At 42.5% G+C, this 21,999-nt stretch overlaps 1 protein-coding gene across 1 annotated transcript in view; it reads left to right on the top strand.

The window, feature by feature from the left end:
• Positions 1-3,657: 3,657 nt before the first annotated feature.
• LOC111236785 (nesprin-1-like) overlaps positions 3,658-21,999 on the top strand; it is a 126,091-nt gene continuing 107,749 nt past the window's right edge. Inside the window, exons 1-8 of the mRNA XM_022765644.1 lie at positions 3,658-3,673; positions 10,283-10,344; positions 15,285-15,380; positions 16,203-16,286; positions 18,588-18,680; positions 20,124-20,302; positions 20,473-20,669; positions 21,315-21,472. Coding sequence (XP_022621365.1) covers positions 3,658-3,673; positions 10,283-10,344; positions 15,285-15,380; positions 16,203-16,286; positions 18,588-18,680; positions 20,124-20,302; positions 20,473-20,669; positions 21,315-21,472 — 885 coding nt within the window. The remainder of the gene's footprint in view (positions 3,674-10,282; positions 10,345-15,284; positions 15,381-16,202; positions 16,287-18,587; positions 18,681-20,123; positions 20,303-20,472; positions 20,670-21,314; positions 21,473-21,999) is intronic.

Genomic DNA, 21,999 nt, shown 5'->3' with positions numbered 1-21,999 from the left:
GGCACAGGGCCAGGGTGACATCCTGTTGCCAGGGGCGACATTATGGTTCGGCCGCAGCCAAGGAAAGGCCGAAGCAGACGGTCACCTTGAGCCATGCCAGCCTCCTGTTTAGTTCTGACACCACCATTTATCGTCGGCAGCTCTGGATACCACGGCTTCACACATGCATGTGCCCACACTTGCACACAGACACCGAAACAAACACTGGGTGTTAAAAATAGCCGTGATGCATCTTCTTTTTTTTCTTTTTTTTCCCCCGCTATCATACCACTGGGAGTCAGCAGTTTAGCTGAGTGGTTAAACAGACCCAGAGCAAGTCTTCAAGGCCACCAGACCATTAACATGAAGCCATTACTCTGTTGTAGCCTCAGAACTGTGGCAGCAGGGTCAGTGTGGGATAGAGCGGCAGCATGAGTTGTTATTTATTCTGATGCTTCTTCTCCTTGTCTTTCCAGATTATGTTTATGACTCGTTGCCATAGCGGCAGTCGCATGACAGCCAGCACAAGCTTTTTTCACCCTGTGGGCTTATTGGCCATGTCTGGTTCAGCTTCTGCTTCTGTAACAGAACATTATGTTTGATAAAATGGCACGTGTGTGTGCGCATGTGTGTGTGCGTGCATGTGTCTGTGTACTAATAGTTATTTGTGTTTAGTCCATACTGCTTTCTCAGTGACAGCTTCCATTGCAGATCAGATTATAATCTCTTTTAACCTGACAGTCAGCGAGGGCTTGAGTGACATATCACAGGATTAGGTCACTGGGGGGGTACGACCCATACAATATGGAGTGTGGGCAAGCTGTCATCTAATCTGAACCCTCTTTGAAAGAACACACCTTCATGAAGGTCAAAATGTATTCCAGTATAGTTCAGTGAAGCAAAATGACACACACAAGCTTGTATTTATAATTAGTTCAAACCAGCAGAGCACAAACTGACAAAAACACAAGGACTATTTTTAATGTTTTGTATAAAGAAATTACCCCCCTTTTTGGCATTTCCATGCAAGTGTTTCTGCCAAGTTGGATGTCTGTTGATTTAGCTGAACTTCTCAAGGCAAATTGCCTAAAATGTTATGCAACACAAGAGCATTTAATGAAACTGGCAGCACAAAGACTCTTTATAGAAGTAATGAAAGGAGTATTTAAAGGATTCTGCAATGCAGGGTCCCTTTGACCCCGTATGGAGCATTACATTCAATGTGGAGCAAAATTACAGCTTTAGGCCACTCTGATTTCATGATACAGTTCCTTTAGCTTTTCTCTACCATCTCTGATGCTCTTTGTCAGATTGAGGCATCAGATAGTTTTGATGGACGTACAGAACAATGTCCTCACAGATAAAAATCCTAACACATGAGCTTGTGACCCCGAGACACATTCAGCCTCTGTCTGTAATACTTTGAGTCTCATGCATTCTCTTATCTTTCACCCACAGACACCTCTGTTCCTTCTTTTCACCTGTCACAATGTGATTGGATGGTGGAAAATTCGGCCTCTGGCGGTTCATTTAGCACTTGAAGGTTTTTTAAATAGAGGTCAGATTGTGATGCCCTAAACTCTGAGGGGTCAGCGCGGCAGATAATGTGATGATTTCAGCATACCTAAGTTAGGAGTGAAATAGGTATTTCCCGGGTTTTATTTAATCTGCTTGGAGCACCAGATGGGTTGGGTTTACCACAGCAGTAGATATTTTCAAATAATCCACCTCCCACAGAAAAGAACATTAAAAGTACACACGATGTTTCATCTTCTCGTTTTTACTATCCCGTTTTATAAAAGCCAACTCGTCTCTATCTATGGAAAAGTAGGCACTTTCACAGCAGTTTCATGTGTCACTGTTTATTGCTCCTGGATTCAATTACCATGTTACCATGTTCCTGGAGGGAGGGCGTCCATCATCCCTTTTCATTTACCTGAAAATCAAAGCAATGGACGTGCCGTATCTATGAAATGTTATTTCCTGTTATGTTGCATGCTGACATCTGTCCCCCAGGGTCCCTTTTCACTCTGAGGCTTCTCGCTCTAGACACAAACACAACCTGCCACCTGACACAACATAACCCTGTCTTCCCTGTCTTTTAATAATTCAAGAATGCTCAGTGAGAAAAGGTGAGCATTCAGGTGATATTTAGGAAATGTGAAGGAAATGAATAATGCCTTTACAGAATGGTATTACTAACTGGACAGGTGGTTGATGAATAAAACAAAAGGCATACATCTGCTGGCTGCAAAAGAATTGTTTTTATATTCACCTTCAGTAAGACAGAAAATGGCCCCAGCTGGATAAGCATAAATACACTCAAGTGGTTGTGTGCAACAGGATTTTGTAGATGATTCTGGCTTTGTTCCAGTCAGTGTTTTTATTTCACAGCAAAGACGAGACTTATAACTGAATTTGCTGCTCCGGCCACAGTGATTTATTTAGTGTGCTGACGCCAGTCCTTTCACTTTACTCGTCCCTGTAATGTGTGGCAGGCCACTGAACCTGGATAAGGAGCTTAGACTGTCTGACCCACTCCTGCACTCCCACTCTCACACAAAGCGTCACACAGGCACACACACAAAATCATCACACACACATTCATAGAGAGAGGAGCAGAGGAACATCAAGCTGAAAATATTTTTTCAAAGCCAAATTGAGTCTTTCTAATACTCTTAGTGGCACTGAAGTGTGTTTTGATATGACCCCTGGTGCCTCCAGTGGAATAGATGCTTTGTATTAGTTGCATGTGCTTTTGTGTATGGTGTTAAAATTGGTTTTGTTTGGCTGAATATTTCTCATCAGCCCTTGAAAAGGAGGAAGAAGATTGTAGCTCAAATCCAGGAAGGTGGAATGCAACACCGATTTGCCACAGGATAGTATTTGATTTCCCGCAGCATCCCTGTCAGAAATGAATCCAATTAAAAATTAGAATTACAATATTTTTTAAATTTTTACTGCAAAATCATAAATACCTTTACGTAATTAATTCATGGGCATTCCCATCTGCTTCATTGCTTTGTGTGGGCATGTGCGTGTGTGTCAGTTCTGCAGGTGCTGAAATTGCTAAAATTACTGTATCAGTGGCCTGGCTTTAATGAACAATGTGATATTTGGACATTTTTGTTAACGACAAAGTGCCTCCTCTGCACATCTGCTAGTGAAAAGGGAGTGATGGTGCTTGAAAGAGGAAAGAGGTTGTTTTGATAATCACTTTGACTTGTTCCCCCCTTCTTACTCTCTTTAATACGGTGTCATTATTACTGAAATGTAATTAGCTATGCTAATGGGCTGGCATTTGGACTTCCGTCTCAGCACTTATGTTGGGACTGGTAAAAATGTGGTGTAAATGAAGTGGGATGGTGAGTGGAAAGGCTGAATGGGCATGCGAGGGTAGAGTGGAGATGCTGAGGGTGTGATAGAGGGTGTTATTGAGTATTAGGGCTAAAGTACGCTGGTGGAAGTGCAGAGAAGGGTTTTTTAAATTAGGAATTGTTGGTGTGAAAGAGAAGAGCTGGAATCAGGAAATGGATAAAGAAGCTATTGGGAGGAGAAGAGGGGGCAAAAAAAGCCACCAAAACCTGTTAAATCAGTGTGTGTGTGTGTGTGTGTGTGTGTGTGTGTGTGCGTGTGCGTGTGTGTGCTTGTGAAATGTATTTGTACGTGTCTGTGAGTATGGAGCAATTACAGGGTACCTCTGTAGCACACAACAAAGCCATCCATTTAGTGCATGATAGCTTTAACAGGCATATTCCATTAATGTTGTACTGCAGCATAAGATGCATTATGGTTACAGAAACCTAAAAAAAAAAAAAGGCTCCTGGTATCAACACTGTCTCTGACTCTCCCTTGAGCGATTCACATCAGCATAGTAAGGCACTGTTCTATGAATTTAAATAGCCACCATCTTGAATAATATTAAGATGATATAATTGAATTAATGCATTACTAAATTAATACTTGACAGCAGAGTGTGTAACCTTGTACAGTTTGTGGGAGGAGTCTCTGTCCATATCTGGCCGGCCATAATCACTGGTGGTGAGTTGTGGAGTCATTAATAGATTAAGAGAGATCAGAGATGCTCAAGTGCAGAGCAGGGTCGTCTGGGAGACAGCAATTTAAAAGCTGAGCTTATGCTGAGCTTTTAATTTTTACTGTCCTGACATGTCCTGTCTTTCCTTGTCTTGTCTTGGCTCGTCGGTTTCTGTACAATACTTCAAACCAGACATTTACAAAGTGAACTTTACACACTTACAGCTTTTCTTATCCACTAGGTGGCGCTGTGCCTCTACACTCTTCTCACAAGATTAAATAAGAAGTCTTGGCTGCTCAGAAAGCAAACCCAAATATCCTTAGGGTGAATAGATTATGATATGAGCAGAAGCAGCGTTATTCCACCCTGCAGGAGGCTGTTTGTTTTTCCTTTAATGGCTGAAAAGAGGCTGTTCCTTCTCTCCTCACGAAGCCTCGCACCCCGCAGACATACCTGTGTGAGCGCCGGGCGCTGACCCACGTCCAACCTCCACAACCTCAGAGAAGGATCGAGTGTTTTGTGGGGCTGCCAGGAGCTCCATTAGGGATCCAGACCAGCTGAGGTTCAGTCTGTTTTAACCCTCCAACCCCCCTCCTTTCTCTCTTGGACAGACTGGAACACTCCTGAGGTCTGCAGCCTAAAGGAGTCTGTTGGTCTATTCTCACACATACAGTAAACGTGAAAACGGTTGTCTCCATTCAGCTTATTGTAGTCTGTGTGTGTGTGTGTGTGTGTGTGTGTGTGTGTGTGTGTGTGTGTGTGTGTGTGTGCACCTGCTCACCCTCCATTTCTTTCAACTCCCATGGTGAAGCCTAATAAGTCCCTCACCATCTTGTTTTGATTTTGTCCCGGGGTTGTTTTTCTAAACAGTTTAACTCTCCAGGGAAGTTCAGCTTTTCTCATTGTCTGACGTGCAGGCGTTAAGTGAAGAGTTATCTGAAACGTACCAACAAAAACAAAAATGTCATATTTTGATAGACTTTCACAATGGCTGAAATTGGTCTTTATATTCTGTTGCTCCATTGTTAATTTATTGTATTGAACCAGAATCATTGACAGGTTCAGCACCTTGGATAGTTCCTTCACACGTTTAACCCAAAGTGTAGCTCTCCAGGAATAATTTATTAGACACCAAAACACATTGAACTTGGGAGAAAGACTGGCGAAAACAGAAACAAATTGTTCATGGGTTCATCAGTCAGTATGGTCTGTTCCATTATTTACATCATTGACTATGTGTGGGCTGAGTAGTGCTGCAAAAAAAAACAGTATGTTAAAGAACAATAGATTATTGTCTTTTTGTCTGGCTGCAGTACAGTACAGGCCAAAGGATTTTCTTTTCTTGTGGTAATATTATTGAGTAGAGATTCTGAGTGTGTGCAATGTGAATGCCTCACTGGATTCAGCTTTCCACTGTCATAAAATAGTGGTTTTGTAGTCGAGAGTGCACTAGTAAAGGCAATGTATATGTAAATATGAAACACAGGATTGCATGAATATTTCTTTGAACTCAACTACTCTCAGTCCATCTGTAATAACTGCACGGACACGCTGGCACATTCACAGTAACCACACTGAATATACACGAATGTAAAACGGACGCTGATAGATACTCGTTTCAAAGACAGGTCCGTGGAAAAGGCTCATGATGGCTCTATGACGGCCAGTTTCAGGGCTGCTCAAGGGAGGAGTGTCAGCAGTGTGATTATCCACAGACAGATAGCGGATGACAGCTGCCATTGGTTATTGATGACTTTCATAATTAAAATCGCTTATGGGGGGAACCCAAAGAACAAAAGAGAAAATCACACAAATGATGAATGGTCCTTTCATCTTTAAGGCTGATATAAGACCTACCATGCTATTCTGCATGAATATTGCTTTCCAGGAAACTCTCTGAAACGGTTTCAAAGAAGAGCCCAGTGCTTTTAATATTGCCAGAGCTCACACTGCCTGTTTATTTGTTTGTGAGTCTGTGTGTGTGTGTGTGTGTGTGTGCGTGTGAGAGAGAAAATGATCGACAAAACATGAGGAAAATGGACAGACTGAATAAAAGAGAGCACAGGTCAGCCAGAAATGCAGATATAACCAGACAGGGAAAAGAAGAAGGGGTCACCGTACTGGAACACTAGTATTTTCTATAATGTCACTGCAGCAGTCGAGGGGATTGGGGTAATTTTGGCCCTGCAACACGGGTTTGTTCCTGTTCCAATTCCTAGTAGCAGCGATAGTAGCTCTCACAGTTGGAGAATATCTCTTTAGATGCTGAATTCACAATAGTTGGACGAATAATACTGCCATTGTCCTATGTTGTTTGTTTTTCGGCTGGTTTGATGGTAAAGTTTTACAAGCAGTAGCACAATATCTATTGCAAACGATATAGATCACAGAATCAATATGAAGATAGGTTAAACACACTTAACACTGTTTTATTTCTTCTGTCCTTGGCTATATTATCTATAGACACTCTAAACTCAGCTTCTACTGCATATACTGGGTATATCACATGCTGTATGACATCCAAACCTCACCTCAGATATTGTATTCACTTCCATTGTATTCTGTTCTATTCAGTACTCCCTCCCCCGGAGAAAACAAACACACAGATGTACTGTATGAGACTGGTTGAGATGAAAGAGGACCCTTTTTGAAGAGAGTACAGTAGCAGATCAGACAGGACGCCTGCCAGTGATAGTCTGCTCCCCTGCAGGCTCTATAGAGTAGAAAGCTGCAAGCCTCAGAGCACCGCATGGTATCTGTGTGGATGAGAGACAGAGAGAGGAGGGGTATTAGAGTGCCAGCAACACATAGGGAATTCCTGCACGTCTGTCCCAATGCTGTGTTTGAGTGTGTGTGTGTGTGTGTGTGTGTGTGTGTGTGTGTGTGTGTGTGTGTGTGATGCTGTCAGAGTAGAGCTCCCGCTTCCTCCCCTCCTAACCTGCTAAACGGTCCCCTTCAACCCACCCACCACCACTCAGTTCTCCCTCTCCACATCAGGACGGGGCTGCTGTGACATCATTCATTCCCACGCACTCTGATTGGCTGGCCGGTGGAGGGAAGTGGATTGTTCCCGCAGCCTACAGTGAGAAATTAAGAGAGAGAGAGAGAGAGAGAGAGAGAGAGAACGTGGGAGGGAAAGACCGAGGTAGAGAGTGTGTGAGAGGAAAAGCGAGAGAGCGGCAGAAAGGGACTAAGCAAGAAAGATTGATGCTGAGGCAAGCCGGCACTGTGCTGCTCTCACTCACACTCATACACACATACACACATACACACACACACACACACACACACACACACAAACAGTCTTTGCATCACGCGTACACTCGCATCACACTCCCAAGCTGCTTAACAGGCAGGAAAAAACACTGAGTGTGACGGACTCTGCAGCCCATTACTGCAGGACAGGACAGAGGACAGCAAGACGTAAAAGACAAGAGGAGAACAGGAGGGTGAAGCCTTCGTCCGTGCTTTGCCCCAGAGCAACAGTTCCACCACTGTCATCTCGGGAGGTCCAGGGCTCCAGGGAGCGCTTTAAAGACAGCTCCCCAAAAAAGGGGGAGAGGCAGCAAGGGCAGGAGCAAGGGCAAGTGTAGCCTCTCCTGGAGATTGCCGTGGATGTCCTCTCAACGTCCCCATGAAAACCGGCGGGAATCGAGGCGTAGTCAGGGGTACAAGATGGCACGACGAGCAGGGGGCGAAGCTTCCCCAAAAAAGAACACATCCCTCAACCTGGTGACGGGGTTCTACCACTACCTCCGTGGTAAGGTGCACAGTGCGTTTGCATGGCTGCGTGTTGGAGAGTGCGAGAAAAAGAAGGAGAAGTACATAGTGTGTGTGTCATTTTGCATGTGTGGAAGGTTGGGCTGTGTGTGTGGCTGTGTGTGTGGCTGTGTGTGTGTGGGTGTGTGTGTGTGTGTGTGTGTGTGTGTGTGTGTGTGTTTATGTGTGTGTGTGTTTATGTGTGTGTGAGATTTAGCGTGGCACTGCAGTATGGACTGTACGTGCCTACTGTATGTGAGTGAGTACATTTTGCAGTGCTATTTCCCTCAAGTGTTCCCTGCAGGGGGAGATTTCTTTGGTCCTGTGGGTGTGGTGTGTTTTAAGCGAAACATTTCAAGGGGGCGTTTCCACCTTAGAAGAGTGTGTGTGTGTCTGTCTGTACGTGGAGGTCGCTGAGCTCTGAGCTCTACAGCAGGTGAAGCAAGCATACCCAGCAGAGAAGTAGCAGCTCGCTGCATGCGTCAGAGCACAGCAGGGCAGACTGTCAAAATGTTTGATTCCTTATCTCTCTGTCTGACCCTGTGGTCGTTTGTATTTTGATACAATGCATTCAGCATTCTGTCTCCCTGCTTCTCTCACTGTCTCACTGTCTGATAGATTAGATTAGACCGGAAGATAATATTTCTGTGGATTTGATTCTTCTCACATTATCTATGTATCCTGTGGGGAAATGAGCAAAACAGAGAATGGGGTAGAATGGTTGCTTCACAGCTTGTTTGCAATGAGTTTGTGCATGTACTTCCTTGCTTTTCTGTCTGTGTTTGAGCCAGTCTTATCACAGTTTGTCAGGAAACGCAGCCTCTGAGACAACAAACTAGATTTTAATGATATTCCATTAAGGTCATCTTCACTGTGGGGGGGCCAAAGTGGGAACTCAGGGGCTGCGGCTGAAACTAATGATGATACAGGCCAATGCTAGCCGAGGAGGTAATCAAGTGTGTTAAAAACGCTGCTGCGAGGCTTGGTTGCTGAGGACATCTGTATCCCTTTGTGATATTGAAAGAATGTGAGCGTCTGTGTGTGTGTGCGCCGAAGTGCGACTGTGTGTGCGCAGAGTTCAAAGTCACCTCGTCCCTGAGACTGGGAGGCTGGCGTACCACGAACGTGCAGACATGTTCTCCGTCACACATGTTCCTGCTGTAGGATGCAGGGGGCTGAGTCGTTCTCATTCTCATCCAATATTACCGCCCATCAATATTTGATTACTCCTGGACCCAATCAAAAGATTAATTCATAGAACGAGGACCAGCTCAGTGGCACGTATGACTATGTGTGAATGTATCTGCATTATGTATGAACAAAACCCCACCACCACCACACACACACACACACACACACACACACACACACACGCACACACACACACACACACACACACACACATACACACACACACACACACACACACACACACCTCTCTGATACACACACACCCCTTACTATTCATCTGCCCACAGTACCCAGTGACACACTAACCAACTTGAGTGTAATCAAAGCGTCAGCATATTTCATTAAGGTAGAGGAAAGCACTGTGTCAGACGTCCTCTCTCGCTGATAACATGCTTATCTCAAGGATATTGCTCTGTGGCGCAGACGGGACAGAAAAAAACACCGTCACATGTGCCAATCACTGTACATGATTGGCTCCTTAGAGTCCCAGGTAGACTATACATCTGTGTTGTGCACATTATAATGGGAAATGTGTGACAGCTGCACATGAATTTGTTGATTACAGATGTAACCGTGGCAGAAGTCCCAGTTTTTTATTGCATGGGCAGTAATGAATAAGGATAAATTACAGCAGCAATGCCTTAGCTGGTCCAAAAAGCCTGCAGAACATACACTTCTAATGCTATCACTGTAATGTTTGTGCAAGTGTTTATATGCATGTATGTTTGCCTGTGCACACATGATAGACAAGGCTTGATTTATGTCTTGTTTTCATTTAAGTTAAGTGGCTTTTTAGGGGACATGGTCAGGAGACATCTATGCTATTGATTGTGTGTTTGTTAAATGGGCTTTATTGCCGTCGCCCACACAGACAATGTCCTTCAATGTGTGTAGGTAAATCAGTACATTTAGGCTAAGGTTGGCTTTATGTAAACTCCGGTCAGAAATGAATAAAAGCCTCTTATAGATCATGGAAGAGGTACATGTCATCGCATAGGAAGATCCGCTGCCCTTTTATCATCTAAAGGGCAGTTTTGAGAGCAGGATTTTCTGTCCACACTTAACTCCAGCTAGTGAAAATGCCATCTTTAAATGTCAAATGCCTTCTCTCACTACATCAGTGTAAGGTATGATTTGGTGCAACTGTGTTCAGACACATTAGACGGAAAGTAATAATATCAAAGTTAGAGTCATCATCCGGCTCTGCAAACCCAATCAGCTCTCAGAACAATAGACAATGGGAAGATTGTGTTTTAATCCGCTCTTTGTGTATTATTGCATGTGACTGATAGTGATGCTCTGGGCTCTGATTTACAGATGAGCAGGAGGCAGTGCAGAAAAGGACATTCACGAAATGGATCAATTCCCACTTGGCAAAGGTAAGAGAGTCTGGTTGATTCCCACTGCTACTGCCAGCATTGTGTTGTTGCTTTATACAAACACCGGTGTCGGTGTTTGTGGATTGTAAACTTCCCAATCTCGTTGCTTTTCCACTTCAAATCACTCAAGCTCTCCTATACTCCATTCACAGTGCTCGCTGTGACATTTGCTCCATTTCCAAACACACACCGTGGAGCTGGTCATGGGACCGACTGTGCAAGCTAAGACCACACACACAGTCATTCCTGCTTGCATGCCTCTCATATTCCTTTTTATTCCTCCAATCTCTTATAGCTTGTAGCAAGGATTTACTCTCACTCTAATTATCACTTTCACATTACAGCAATTAATACACTATAAATCTTTTTTCCTGCAAGCTACTGTCAGTTATTTAAGTCATACTAACCTATGAGCAATCTCTCAATACGGGCCAATTTAGATTGGTGGAGATAAGAGTTTTTAGTTAAAGACTGCCCTTCGTTTGCCTCTTCAGAGAGCTCTGACAACAGTATTTTTGTAACTTGTGTAAATTACACTTGATGCAGCCGCATGCCGAGGAGCCATCATATGCGTGTAATTATTTTATTATACTGCATTAGGCCCCTCAATTTAACCCATTACTGCTTGAATAGTGTGTCAGGAATGGGTGGACAAGGCAAATATGGCACGGTGCAACACAATTAAGTGTTATTTCAATCTGCGACGCTCCTCTCAAGGTTTCCTATTTGATTACGACAGCTGTGGGGGCCTTGAACCGCAGTGACGTGGAGCAGAAAATTCATTTGAAAAGCACTCTGAAGGGAATAAACCTTGACGTAATATTAGATATCACGTCTCAGGACCGTGCCAGCAGAAAATAACACTCAGCAGCCCAAAATTTAAATGCCTTGAATTTTTAATAACATATAAGATAAGCACATAGTTTATTTATTAAGTCATTTTGACACAATTGAGTAGAGCAGTGGTCTCTTTGCTATTTCATGGTCATTGAATATGCTGGGGTTTGTGTGATTTGGTGAAGGATGAGGACTCCATACCAAGGAGAGAGATCCCCGAAAATCTGGATCAAAATGCTTATAGGAATAACTCAACATTTTGGTAAATATTTGTTTATCTGCTATCTTGTCGAAAGTTAGGTAACAACAACACCACTCTTAGGTTTCACCACCAGCTTCACAGGTGCTGGTAAGTGGATTTTTTTAGCCAGGCTAACTGGTTCCCCCTGTTTCTAGTGTTTATGCTAAGCTAAGCTAACTGTTGTTTACAGCTACATATTTACTGTACAGATGAGAGCGCAGCATCTGTCTTTTCATCTAACTCTCAGCAAGAAAGAAAATACATACATTACCCCCAATGATTAAGTACTCTGTTAACTGTTATAGCACAGTGTCTGGTTGACCAACAGTCCTGATACCAAAGCCCTATTGATGCAGCAAAAACACAAATAAACTTATTTGACAAAGAGCCTGGAAATTTCATTTAAATTCCCTTTAATTAAACAATTCAACTAATCAATAGATTAGCGATACCATCACAGTTCCATCAGAAAAGATAACCATGTTTGTTCCCCCACGCTTCTCTCTCTACCTAGTTGATCAAATTAGTTGCTCTCCTCCTCCTCACCCATCATGAAACTGCTTACCCTTTCACCTGATGCCTGACGTTGCCATAGTGACACTGATTGGGCCGTATACACCTTCAAAAATGCCTTAGTCGTCATGGCGGAGAGCTTTGTGATGAGAAGGGGCCAAAAGTCAATTCAGCTGTTGCAGAGGAACTGTTGTAATAAGGAGGTGCATTTCTTGAAGATGTCATTCTGTGGAGCTCGTAGAGGTAAAATGGCATCTCGTGGGCTTGTCTCACATTTATAAACACTCTACAAAGAACCATTTAAAGAAACTCATTAGGCAAAGAAAAAAAAAACTGTGAGAGCGAGACAGACAGAAGGACAGAGAGAGGGAAGAAGCTTTAACAGTTGGTTTAGCTTTGCTCTCAGAGGGATAGATCATGCCCTTGGCCATGCAGATGATTAGGCCACTCCAGTTATCACAGGTCTTTAATACAGCGCCTAAAGGTATGTGATTAATCGTTAGGTGAGTTGAGACATGGCAAAAGGTTTCCTTTCACTGTTACTCCCCTCCCCCTTACTTTTCTATTCCACAGGTATAACAAAAGAAGTCTTATGAGCTCTGAAAAAGAGTGTCTATGAGAGAGGACGTATTGGAGCTGGTAATTTATACAGAAGATTAATGGCTCTCATTACTCGGAGAGGTTCACCAGATTAAGTCACCAGTTAGAAACCAAAGGTATAAACTGTAAGAGAGCAGCAGGGCAGTGCTTTTTGCAGGTTGTTTCTTTCGTTTGAATAGAGGGTGACTTTGTTTAAACCTTCAATTAGTCACGTATATTTTAGTATTTCTTGCCTCAAAATTTTGCCTACAAAGGCACACTTTTGGTCTTCAAGTAAATATCAGGCTTTCAAGCTGCACCCAGCAGTGGAGTGACAAGTGAGGGAGGGGGGGGGCGACTCAGTGAGCGGACCCCAAGTTTCCATTTTGACAAATCCTTTCTGAGAAGGTTAAAGCTTAATTACGAAGTGGCCGGTGTGAGCAGCAGAGGCCTCATCGTCTCTCAGGCGTTTTCCAGGCAAACAGCTTTAGTGCAGTAATCAGTGAACCAAGTGTTCTTAGAGATTACAGCAGCAGTAAAGCGAAGCTCCCCGCTCCTCTTCCAGTGTTTATTTCCCTGCTCCCCCTACCCCGTCTTTTTGTGGTGGAGGAAGAGGAGGATTGAGTGGATGACATACTCCATCCACGCTAAATTCAAACCCAGCACATCCTGGCACATGGTGTGTGCCTTTGCCAACTGAGCTGTTAGGATGTTTTTCTGAATTTTTTAGTTTCCCTCCTGCTAAGTATGCTTATAGCCTGTTGAGGGTGCAGTCAATAACTTGTCTTTTGGATGGTCGGTTCATCAGTCAGCACTGCTTTTGTCCGGACTGAAATATTTCAATAAGTACTACCAGATTGCCACTAAATTTGTCATACACAATCGTGATCCCCTCAGGATGAATTGTAATGTGGTGATTTGACTCTCTGTGTAGTTTCACCATCAGAGAAGATATTAGTTTGTCAATTACTTGTGTAATGCTAGTTACAGAAAGGTTATCATGCTCACACGTTAGACTAAGATGCCTCAGATCCTGAACATGGTAAGCATTATACCTGCTAAACATCAGCTTGTTACCATTGTCATTATCGGCATGTTAGCACTGCTGACAATGGACAATAGGTATCTAGTATCAGTTGTTCCTTCAAACTGGATGTATTGCAATTCAAAATGAAACCCTTCATTCTTCTCTTTGTTTCTGCCCCTCCCTCAGTCTTTCATGCTGTTGATCTTTTGGAATCCACTGAGTCAAGTGTACCAGGGGAATAGTACGAGAGCACAGACAGACGAACATCCTGAAACTCCTTTGCTCACAATCAATTATGGCCCAGACACTCATAAGTAATTAGCTCATTAAGCCCTTGATTTATTTTTTTTAGCTCATGTGGCTGAGCAGAGGAAATGGATATTACTTTCTTATTTTGTAATTAGTCAGAAATTTCCTCATTAGCTTTGGGATTATAATGAACAAATAGGTAAATTTAACTTCAATTAGCTTGTGGTATAATTTATCCCTTTGAAGGGGTCTTTGTAAGTGTTTCCTCTGTCACTTTATGATATGGGCACGAGTGCTGTCTGAATACTCTAATATCCAAAGCCATGAAATGACATTAGAAGAGGAATTAGCGAGTAGAGCTACTGTATTTGCTAATTAATTTTGAAAGACGTGAGGTTAGTGTCCCTTCTCTCTCTGCCTTCTATCATCTTTCTCGCTGCCACTCTTTCTACTCAATTATTCCTCTCTCTCGTATCCACTTTGTTGGGGGTTGTACATTTCTCTCTCTCTCACCAGACACACACACACACACACATAGTCCACTTACACATGCTAACACAGACACTGTCGTGCACACATCCCAGCTCTCGCCTTTCCTCTCCTCTCTCTTTCTCCCTCACTCTGTTAATCTCCCTGTGAATGGCTCGCTCGTCTGAATGCCCCCCCCCCTCCTCTAAACCTCTTCTCAGCCCCAGCATGTGACTGTGCTTTAAGAGAAATCCTTGATGTGGCATCGGCGAGAAACAGAGATATGTGGATTTCCTGAGTCTGGAAGTCTGTGTCAGGTCATGGATGAAGTCAGTGAGAAGGATACAGTTTGAAATCATCAGCATATTTTAGGATTTGAGGACCCCATTCAGAGCATGCTGAGTCTCTGCTTATGGCTAACTCTAGCTGTCAGTAATACATGGCGGCGCCAAACTCTTTTGGGGCTTCAAGTACGTTTTTTATGAGGATTTCCTTTATCCATGTTTCACAAGTTTAAATTAACGTCTTACGGTGTAATATATTTATTGTATTCTGGTTTATTTATTCACTGTGCTACTTAGAGAAGGATAATGTGCAGAAAAAATTGTTCTTCCGTCATAGTTTCATGTACATTACAAGAGTCATTAACACTCAAATCCCAGGACTTTGCATTCCAGGAAAACTGAGAAAGCTTTGTTTAAGTAAATGGCATGCAATATTTATGTAAACAATGAATTTATGTAATTACTTTTGCTTAAGTAAGTTAAACCCCAGGTACTTGATCAAGAATATCTCTTCATGTGCTTCTAGAGCAGTTGCAAAATCAGAGGCTTTCCATCTTTAAATGTCAAAAGCCATAACTGAATTTTATCCCTGCCCCATTTTTCACTGCTCTGGACCTCATTTACAATTTTCTTGCATTACGTGTGTGTGTGTGTTTTTTTTTTTTTTTTTTACAAGGTAAAAACATAAAAAAATTAGACAAATACAAATAAGGCCCGTGGTTATATTTGTTTTTCCACTTAGCGTGTCCCGCCTCTGGTGGTGACAGACCTGTTTGAAGACATCAAGGATGGTGTGATGCTGCTGGCCCTGCTGGAAGTCCTCTCTGGACAGAAACTGGTGAGTCTCGTGGTCGTCTCTACAGCATGTGATTTGGCTACAGACTTCAAAGGCTTCATATGCTCTGATAATTGCTGGATTAAATTTTTGACTTGGTCACGTTGAGTTGATTTAACACAGAGCAGAACTGTCAAATAGCTGAAATTTAGCCAGTGTTTTTTGATTGTTCGTTGTTGTCAACGCTGCCACTGTAAGCATTTTTGACAAATCTCAAAAGAGCTACCGACCTAATGCAGGGCATGTGAAACAGGCCATAATTACATGGAAATGCTTATTGATCGAATTGTATTAGGATGTTTGAATTGAGTAGGAAAACCCAGATTAACAAGGACAGATGAGAGGGCGCAAACACACACACACACACACACACACACACACACACACACACACACACACACACACACACACAATACAAACAAAGACACACACAGCTTGAGGATTTTACTTGGCCAATATTGCCTAAGGTCTTAGTTGTCTGTGTCCTATTGATCTGGCTGTTTATAGTAAAACACATGTCTGATTGGACCTCTGTCTTTCTCATTTTATTTCTGAATCTATATTTTCTATCTTAATCTATCTCTGTTTCATTGTTGGATTCCGTTTTGTTTCACTGTTTTTGTATTTGACGATAGTGTCTTTACTGTAGATGGTGTGCGCTGAATATCCGTACGTGTTCTATATTTAATGCTCACAAGTAACAGTATCTAAAATAACCTTCTTTTCAACAACACTGTTTTATTTTATCCACACTCTCTATTTCTTCCCCTCTCTGTCTTTCTATTTCTTTCTTTCCATCCCCATTGTTCTCCGTTTACCTTCCAGCCATGTGAGCAGGGCAAGAAGCTAAAGAGGATCCACTGGGTCGCCAACATCGGTACAGCTCTCAACTTCCTCGAGGGTAGGAAGGTAAGAGTTCAGCCCCTTCGTTTTATGTTTTTTTTTCCTCCTGTGTTTTACCCCTCCTGCAGCACTCCCTGCTCTGCTGCTGCCTTGTGGGTGCAAACATTGAGTCTTGACCTTATGTGACCTGTTTCCCCTTCCTCCCCGCCTCTCACTCGCTCCACTTTTCAACATCCCTCTTTTATCCTGATCCCAGTATGTTCTGTTTTTGAAGATTTTGTTGAGTAAAATAAATGGTATAAAATCACACATTCTTTGTCCTTATCTAACTGGGATTCATTTGTTTGTCTGGCTGCCTGTAAATGACAAAAAAATATTTGAAAATGCAATTACTGGACTATAATTTTATACCTCTTGCACATTCTTGTTTTCTTTCTGCCATCTGCTCTTTTAACCTTAGATAAATACCAACAAGATTCAAACCTCTCTTTCCCAGCTTTAATGGCAAAATTACATCCAAAACTGCGCACTGAGGTTTCGGATGTAATCATCTAACTTCATCAACTGCCCCTCCGTGAGATTAGTAAAACGTTCTCAAAGCTTCACCCGCCTCGTTCTTGGATATACATAAATAAAGCCATAAGTATGAGCTGGTGTCTGCAGGGACATTGATTTGTCTTCCTCAAGTGTGACAGGGTTAAAACTGTAAATCCTACACCAGTAATCTGCAGTCTGGAGATGAGACGCCACTGGGCACTCTGCAATATATATCTGTCCCTGTGTGATCGTGTAAAACACTGTGTAGAGAATTAAATGTAAATATGCTCTGTGTGTAAATCTGATGTATGTCTAAACCATATTTACCCTTTGCTTTAGAGGCCCAATCGCTTTATGTCGGATGCATTTTTCTCTTGTGTCTGTTTCACAGAAAGCGTTAAGTGTGTGGTTGTATAATGATGTTTACCATTTAATAAATCATATTTGTAAACTGTTGAAAACCTGTAATATATGTACTTAACTGAGGGCTTCAAATCATCAGCTATAATGTCACCAAGGGCTGCACTAACAATTATTTCACCATCGTTTACGCTCTTTTATTTTTTCTCAAGGCTGTGATATGAGGGGGGGATAAGAGAAAATTTTCCCTATCACAATTTCTCAGAGCCCAGGGTGATGTCTTCAGATTGTGTGTCTGTCTAACGGCCCAAATCCCAAAGATATTAATTTGACGCTGAAACAAAGAAACCCAGTGAATCCTCACATACATGAAGCTGAATGTTTGGCATTTTTGCTTGATTAATCATTTAAACAATTGACCAATCATCAGAAATGTTTTAGCTTTCAGTGAGTTGACTGATATCTATGAATGATTTAAACACATTGTTGGTACAACCTCTGCATGGTTACCTGTATTCTTTTTGCATGCTGCTGCTGCGTGTGTGTATGTGCTTGTGTGGTCATAACACAAATGGCTTCTATTAACCATTCCAGCTTCACACCCATGTGTTGCCAGGATAACACACTGTGTTTTCTAATATGAAACCTTGTATTGCATGTGTTCTTATCACTGTCCCACGTTCCCCACGCTGCCCTCACCTGCCCCCAATCTCTTCCTCCATGCTTGTTCGTCTATACGAAGTGGCATGTATTACCGTGTGATGACCTGTTGTGCTGCAGCGCATCAGTAATATAACCCTCTGTGTGATAATATAGAATACTTCATCATATCACAAGATACAGCCCTCTGCTTCTCTCTTTTCTTGCTCATCTCTCCCCCTCTCTCTCTCTCTCTCTCTCTGTATCAGTTTCTCTGTCTGTCCATCTCTGTTGGGTATAATCCCTGTTGCCTGCGTAGTGGCGATAGATCTCTCCTCTCAGCCAACCACTCAAGTTATCTCACCTCAGAGATGCTACACTATCTGCCATCTCGCAGTCAATGAGGCGTACCCCTTCAATCAAATGCATCTAGAGTACTTCTAAACTCTCTCTCCCTCTCTCCCTCTCTCCCTCTCCCCCTTCCTCCTTCTCTCTGGCTCTCGCTCTTCTCCTTTTCTTATCTGCCCTCCAGTCTGCCTACAGAGGATCTCCGGTTAGTATTCATAACGTTTTTGCAGGACATAGGATGGATAGGGTCAGGAATATCTACATGCAGTAGTGCTGAGGATTATGCCCATACTGTATATCGTTCATTTTGTGCAAACATATGTACGAAATCGAATAACCAGATTGGGGGAAATTGTGTGTACTTAATCCATATGTATGAGATTATATTGAAGCATAAGCGGATAAACTGGAAGTGATTGCGATCTGGAATTACTTGGTGTTGTTATGAGATATTGAAATACTGGATGTTGTGTTTTGACACAGATCAAGCTAGTCAACATCAACTCCACAGACATCGTCGATGGACGACCATCAATCGTACTGGGGTTGGTGTGGACCATCATCCTCTATTTCCAGGTGACACTGCCTTCACTTAATTTACATGAGGACCATTAGTTAGTTTATCAAATGAATGCAATGTACACAATTCAGTATGTTAAGTTTTTGCTAACCAAGTTTTATGGCGTAAACGTCTTAGTCAATGATTTCAACAAATCACCACTATAGTTCAGTACAAGGACTTTAAATTGACAATTAACATGACTACCAATATACAATCAGCATGGTCCTGCATATTAATAGCACATTGTCAAATTAAGTTCAAGTGTCGTAAGTGTTGTAAACTAGCAATACTTTATAGGAAAACAGGAATGCTTGAAATGTATATTTTTCTTGATAGCAAAAAGCTAAGAAATATCAAATGAAGAGAGACGGGAAAATCAATCTTCCAAAGCATCCACAGTGAAAACGAGCAGTTACTACCTCAGGCAATTTAGACATTCACAGATCAACAAGAGCTTAATCACAACACTACAGTCTCTTAGCAACATCAGTGCATGTGTGGCTGCTATTCCAGCAAACATAAGGGTATTAAATAAGGGAAATGTACAACACTGCAAAATGTACTTACTCACTTACTGACATATTGATGTATTTAATTTCACATTGATGTTTATGGATTTTCTGAGTTGTGGGCAGCCACAGTTTGCTGGCAGTCGAGAGGAGAAACTGAGAAGTAGATTATGCGTGCATAGACATAAATCTTCAACAACTGCCCAGCTGGCTAGGATGAAATCTAATAATACATTTTGTGACTGTTGTCCCTAGAGGTGCACATATTTTGATTATTTTCCACACATGGCTGATATTAAGGAGGCTCTCTGTGTTGATAAATATTTCATCATTTGTCAATTGAATTGCAATTCTATACAATCGCAGTTACAGAAGAATACAGTGTTTCTGTTTTATCAGTGCATACGAGCGCACAAAAACAAAATAAAAGACATGAAATGTAAATGTACTCTTTCGCCTAAAGGTGAGGTCAGGTCATTGAGCTGGCAGGTGAGGCGCCCCCTTCGAGTTTTTTATAACTTTTCACATTGCTGCATTGATGCGTGGTACTCCAGGCTGTGCCAACTGTGACTTCAGTGGTGCGACTGATTGAAACTTTCAGTCTGACAGGGCAGAGAAACACAGCTTTTCATCCTTACAAGACTTTCAACTGCTACATGCACCTGAATGAATAAACAAGCAAAGCGATATAGGCCTTCCAGGCAGGTTCATTAGGTCTAATAATAAAGCAGATTGAAGGCCACTTGATGACACATTTATTCTTTGGCATATCAAACCAAACACAAAAGGCATCAATAAAGTCGTAGCAAAATCTTTAAAGCACAATGCTTTCCTTATTCACCATCCTATCACCATTAAACAATGGTTAAAAAATGATTCCAGAGTAAATACGGAGGTAAATAAGTATGTGTGGTGGCTTGACTTTTCCCTCTCTCCTGTTTTGTACAGATTGAGGAGCTAACCATTAGCCTACCAGCACTGCAGGGCTTTTCCAGCAGCACCTCCTCACTGGACAGTTCCACCAGCAGCACCGAGACCACCAGCCCACCTGTCAAAAGGAAACCCCTCCCACCTCAGGGTGGAGCCAGGAAGGCATTACTGAGATGGGTCCAGCAGACAGCCACCAAGTATGTTAACAGTGTCTCTGCAAAGACAAATATGCTAAATGCTCTGCTTTTTAATATATCACCAGCACGAGTGTAATGTGAGAATCGAATACTTTGCCTTCTCCGAAAGCTTCAGTACCGCAGGTTATGTTTTTGTCTGCTGTGACCTTGTGATCCTCTCTCTTCTCTAGACGCTTGGGGCTTGAGGTGAAGGACTTTGGCCCCAGCTGGCGCACAGGTTTAGCATTCTTTGCAGTCATCCATTCCCTCCGGCCCAATCTAGTTGACATGGAGCGTGTATGGAGGAGGCCCAACCGTGAAAATCTGCAGGAAGCCTTTTTATTGGCTGAGACTGAGTTAGGCATTCCACAGCTCCTTGACCCAGAAGGTAAACAATATTTCCTAGAGACTTCTTCATTAAGTTGATGAAAACTAAATTGAACAGTTCTTGGGTCAGATAACAACCAACCGCATTTGTACAACATCATGGGATCAAATTAATTCTACAGTCCCTTCCCGCTGTATTACATATTCTTTTTTTTCTCTGCTATATGATCCTTAATAGAAAACAACAACGTGACCTTTGCGTTACCGACTAAAATAATGTGAAATAACCTGATCTGCATCAGCGTGACCTTTCGTGTTGCTCACATCATGAGAGATAACTCACTCCACATAGCATTTAAATCAGTAGCTATACTCCTCATGGGTATCTATCACAGCATCAGATGTGCACCTCAGTGTCACTGCCAAACACCATCTGTGCCCCTTCACGCCTGCCCTTCAGAATGAACTCTGACAAATCAAGCTTGACATCAGTGTAATTAAGGTCCATTTAGGCTGTGAGATTCAGCGTGGCGGCACCTCCAAACAGAACTTAGGCACCGATCTGAAGTGCGGAAGGTGCCGGTTGTCTGTTCCTCAATAGATACGTCAGTCAAACATGTTTTTGTCAGTGCCCGTTATTTTTTCCCTTCATGCCTCAACTTGATTTGACTTCTGATTGCTTTCATTTGGCTTCCTCCCTCCTCAGATGTCGATGTAGACAAGCCGGATGAGAAATCCATTATGACATACGTAGCCCAGTTCCTGAAGCATCATCCGGACCGAAAGCAGAGCGACTCAGACGGACAGACAGAAGAAGAGGTAACCAGCTGTCAGATTTGTCTCAGACTGGTTACGCCATTCATTGTCTTTCCTCTCTCTGCATCCTAAATGTTTTGTCTTCAAATGTCAGTTAGTGTGTCAGACGCCAGCCACGACACACTGTATGGATATGTATAGATGGCATTTTTGTCTTTGTGTAGTTAAGTGTGGACAGCTGGGTATTTCCAAATATTGCTTGTTGCTTGTTTCAACCAACTGTATGTAAGTGCAAGGTGGGGAGGGTTCCTTCATGGTCCAATACAGTAAAAGTCAAGCAATTATAGGGAAGTGAATTTCCTTAATTGAAACTGCTTTCTGGAGTGTTCTGGCACTGTAGCTTCCACTTATCTGCTAAAAGTAGGTTAAAACAAACACTTGTCATGTGACTCAGGTCTGGTAGTGTGTTGCTTGTTTTAAGTCTTTTCTTGTTGCACATCTCTGTCTTGGTATGTCTCCTTGTCTTTCTCTCTCTGGTGTTTTTGTGTGGTGACTGCTTTCCTGTGGTTGTTTTGCTGTCCTCTGTCCTACAGCGTGGTCTTGCTCCTCGCGATATAGAGGAAATGTTAGAGGTA

Source organism: Seriola dumerili, unplaced genomic scaffold (assembly GCF_002260705.1).
Source record: "Seriola dumerili isolate Sdu_G_001 unplaced genomic scaffold, Sdu_1.0 BDQW01000025.1, whole genome shotgun sequence".
Lineage (NCBI taxonomy): Eukaryota > Metazoa > Chordata > Actinopteri > Carangiformes > Carangidae > Seriola > Seriola dumerili.
The sequence above is the reverse complement of the archived record's forward strand: the minus strand, read 5'-3'. Positions and strand labels throughout refer to the sequence as shown.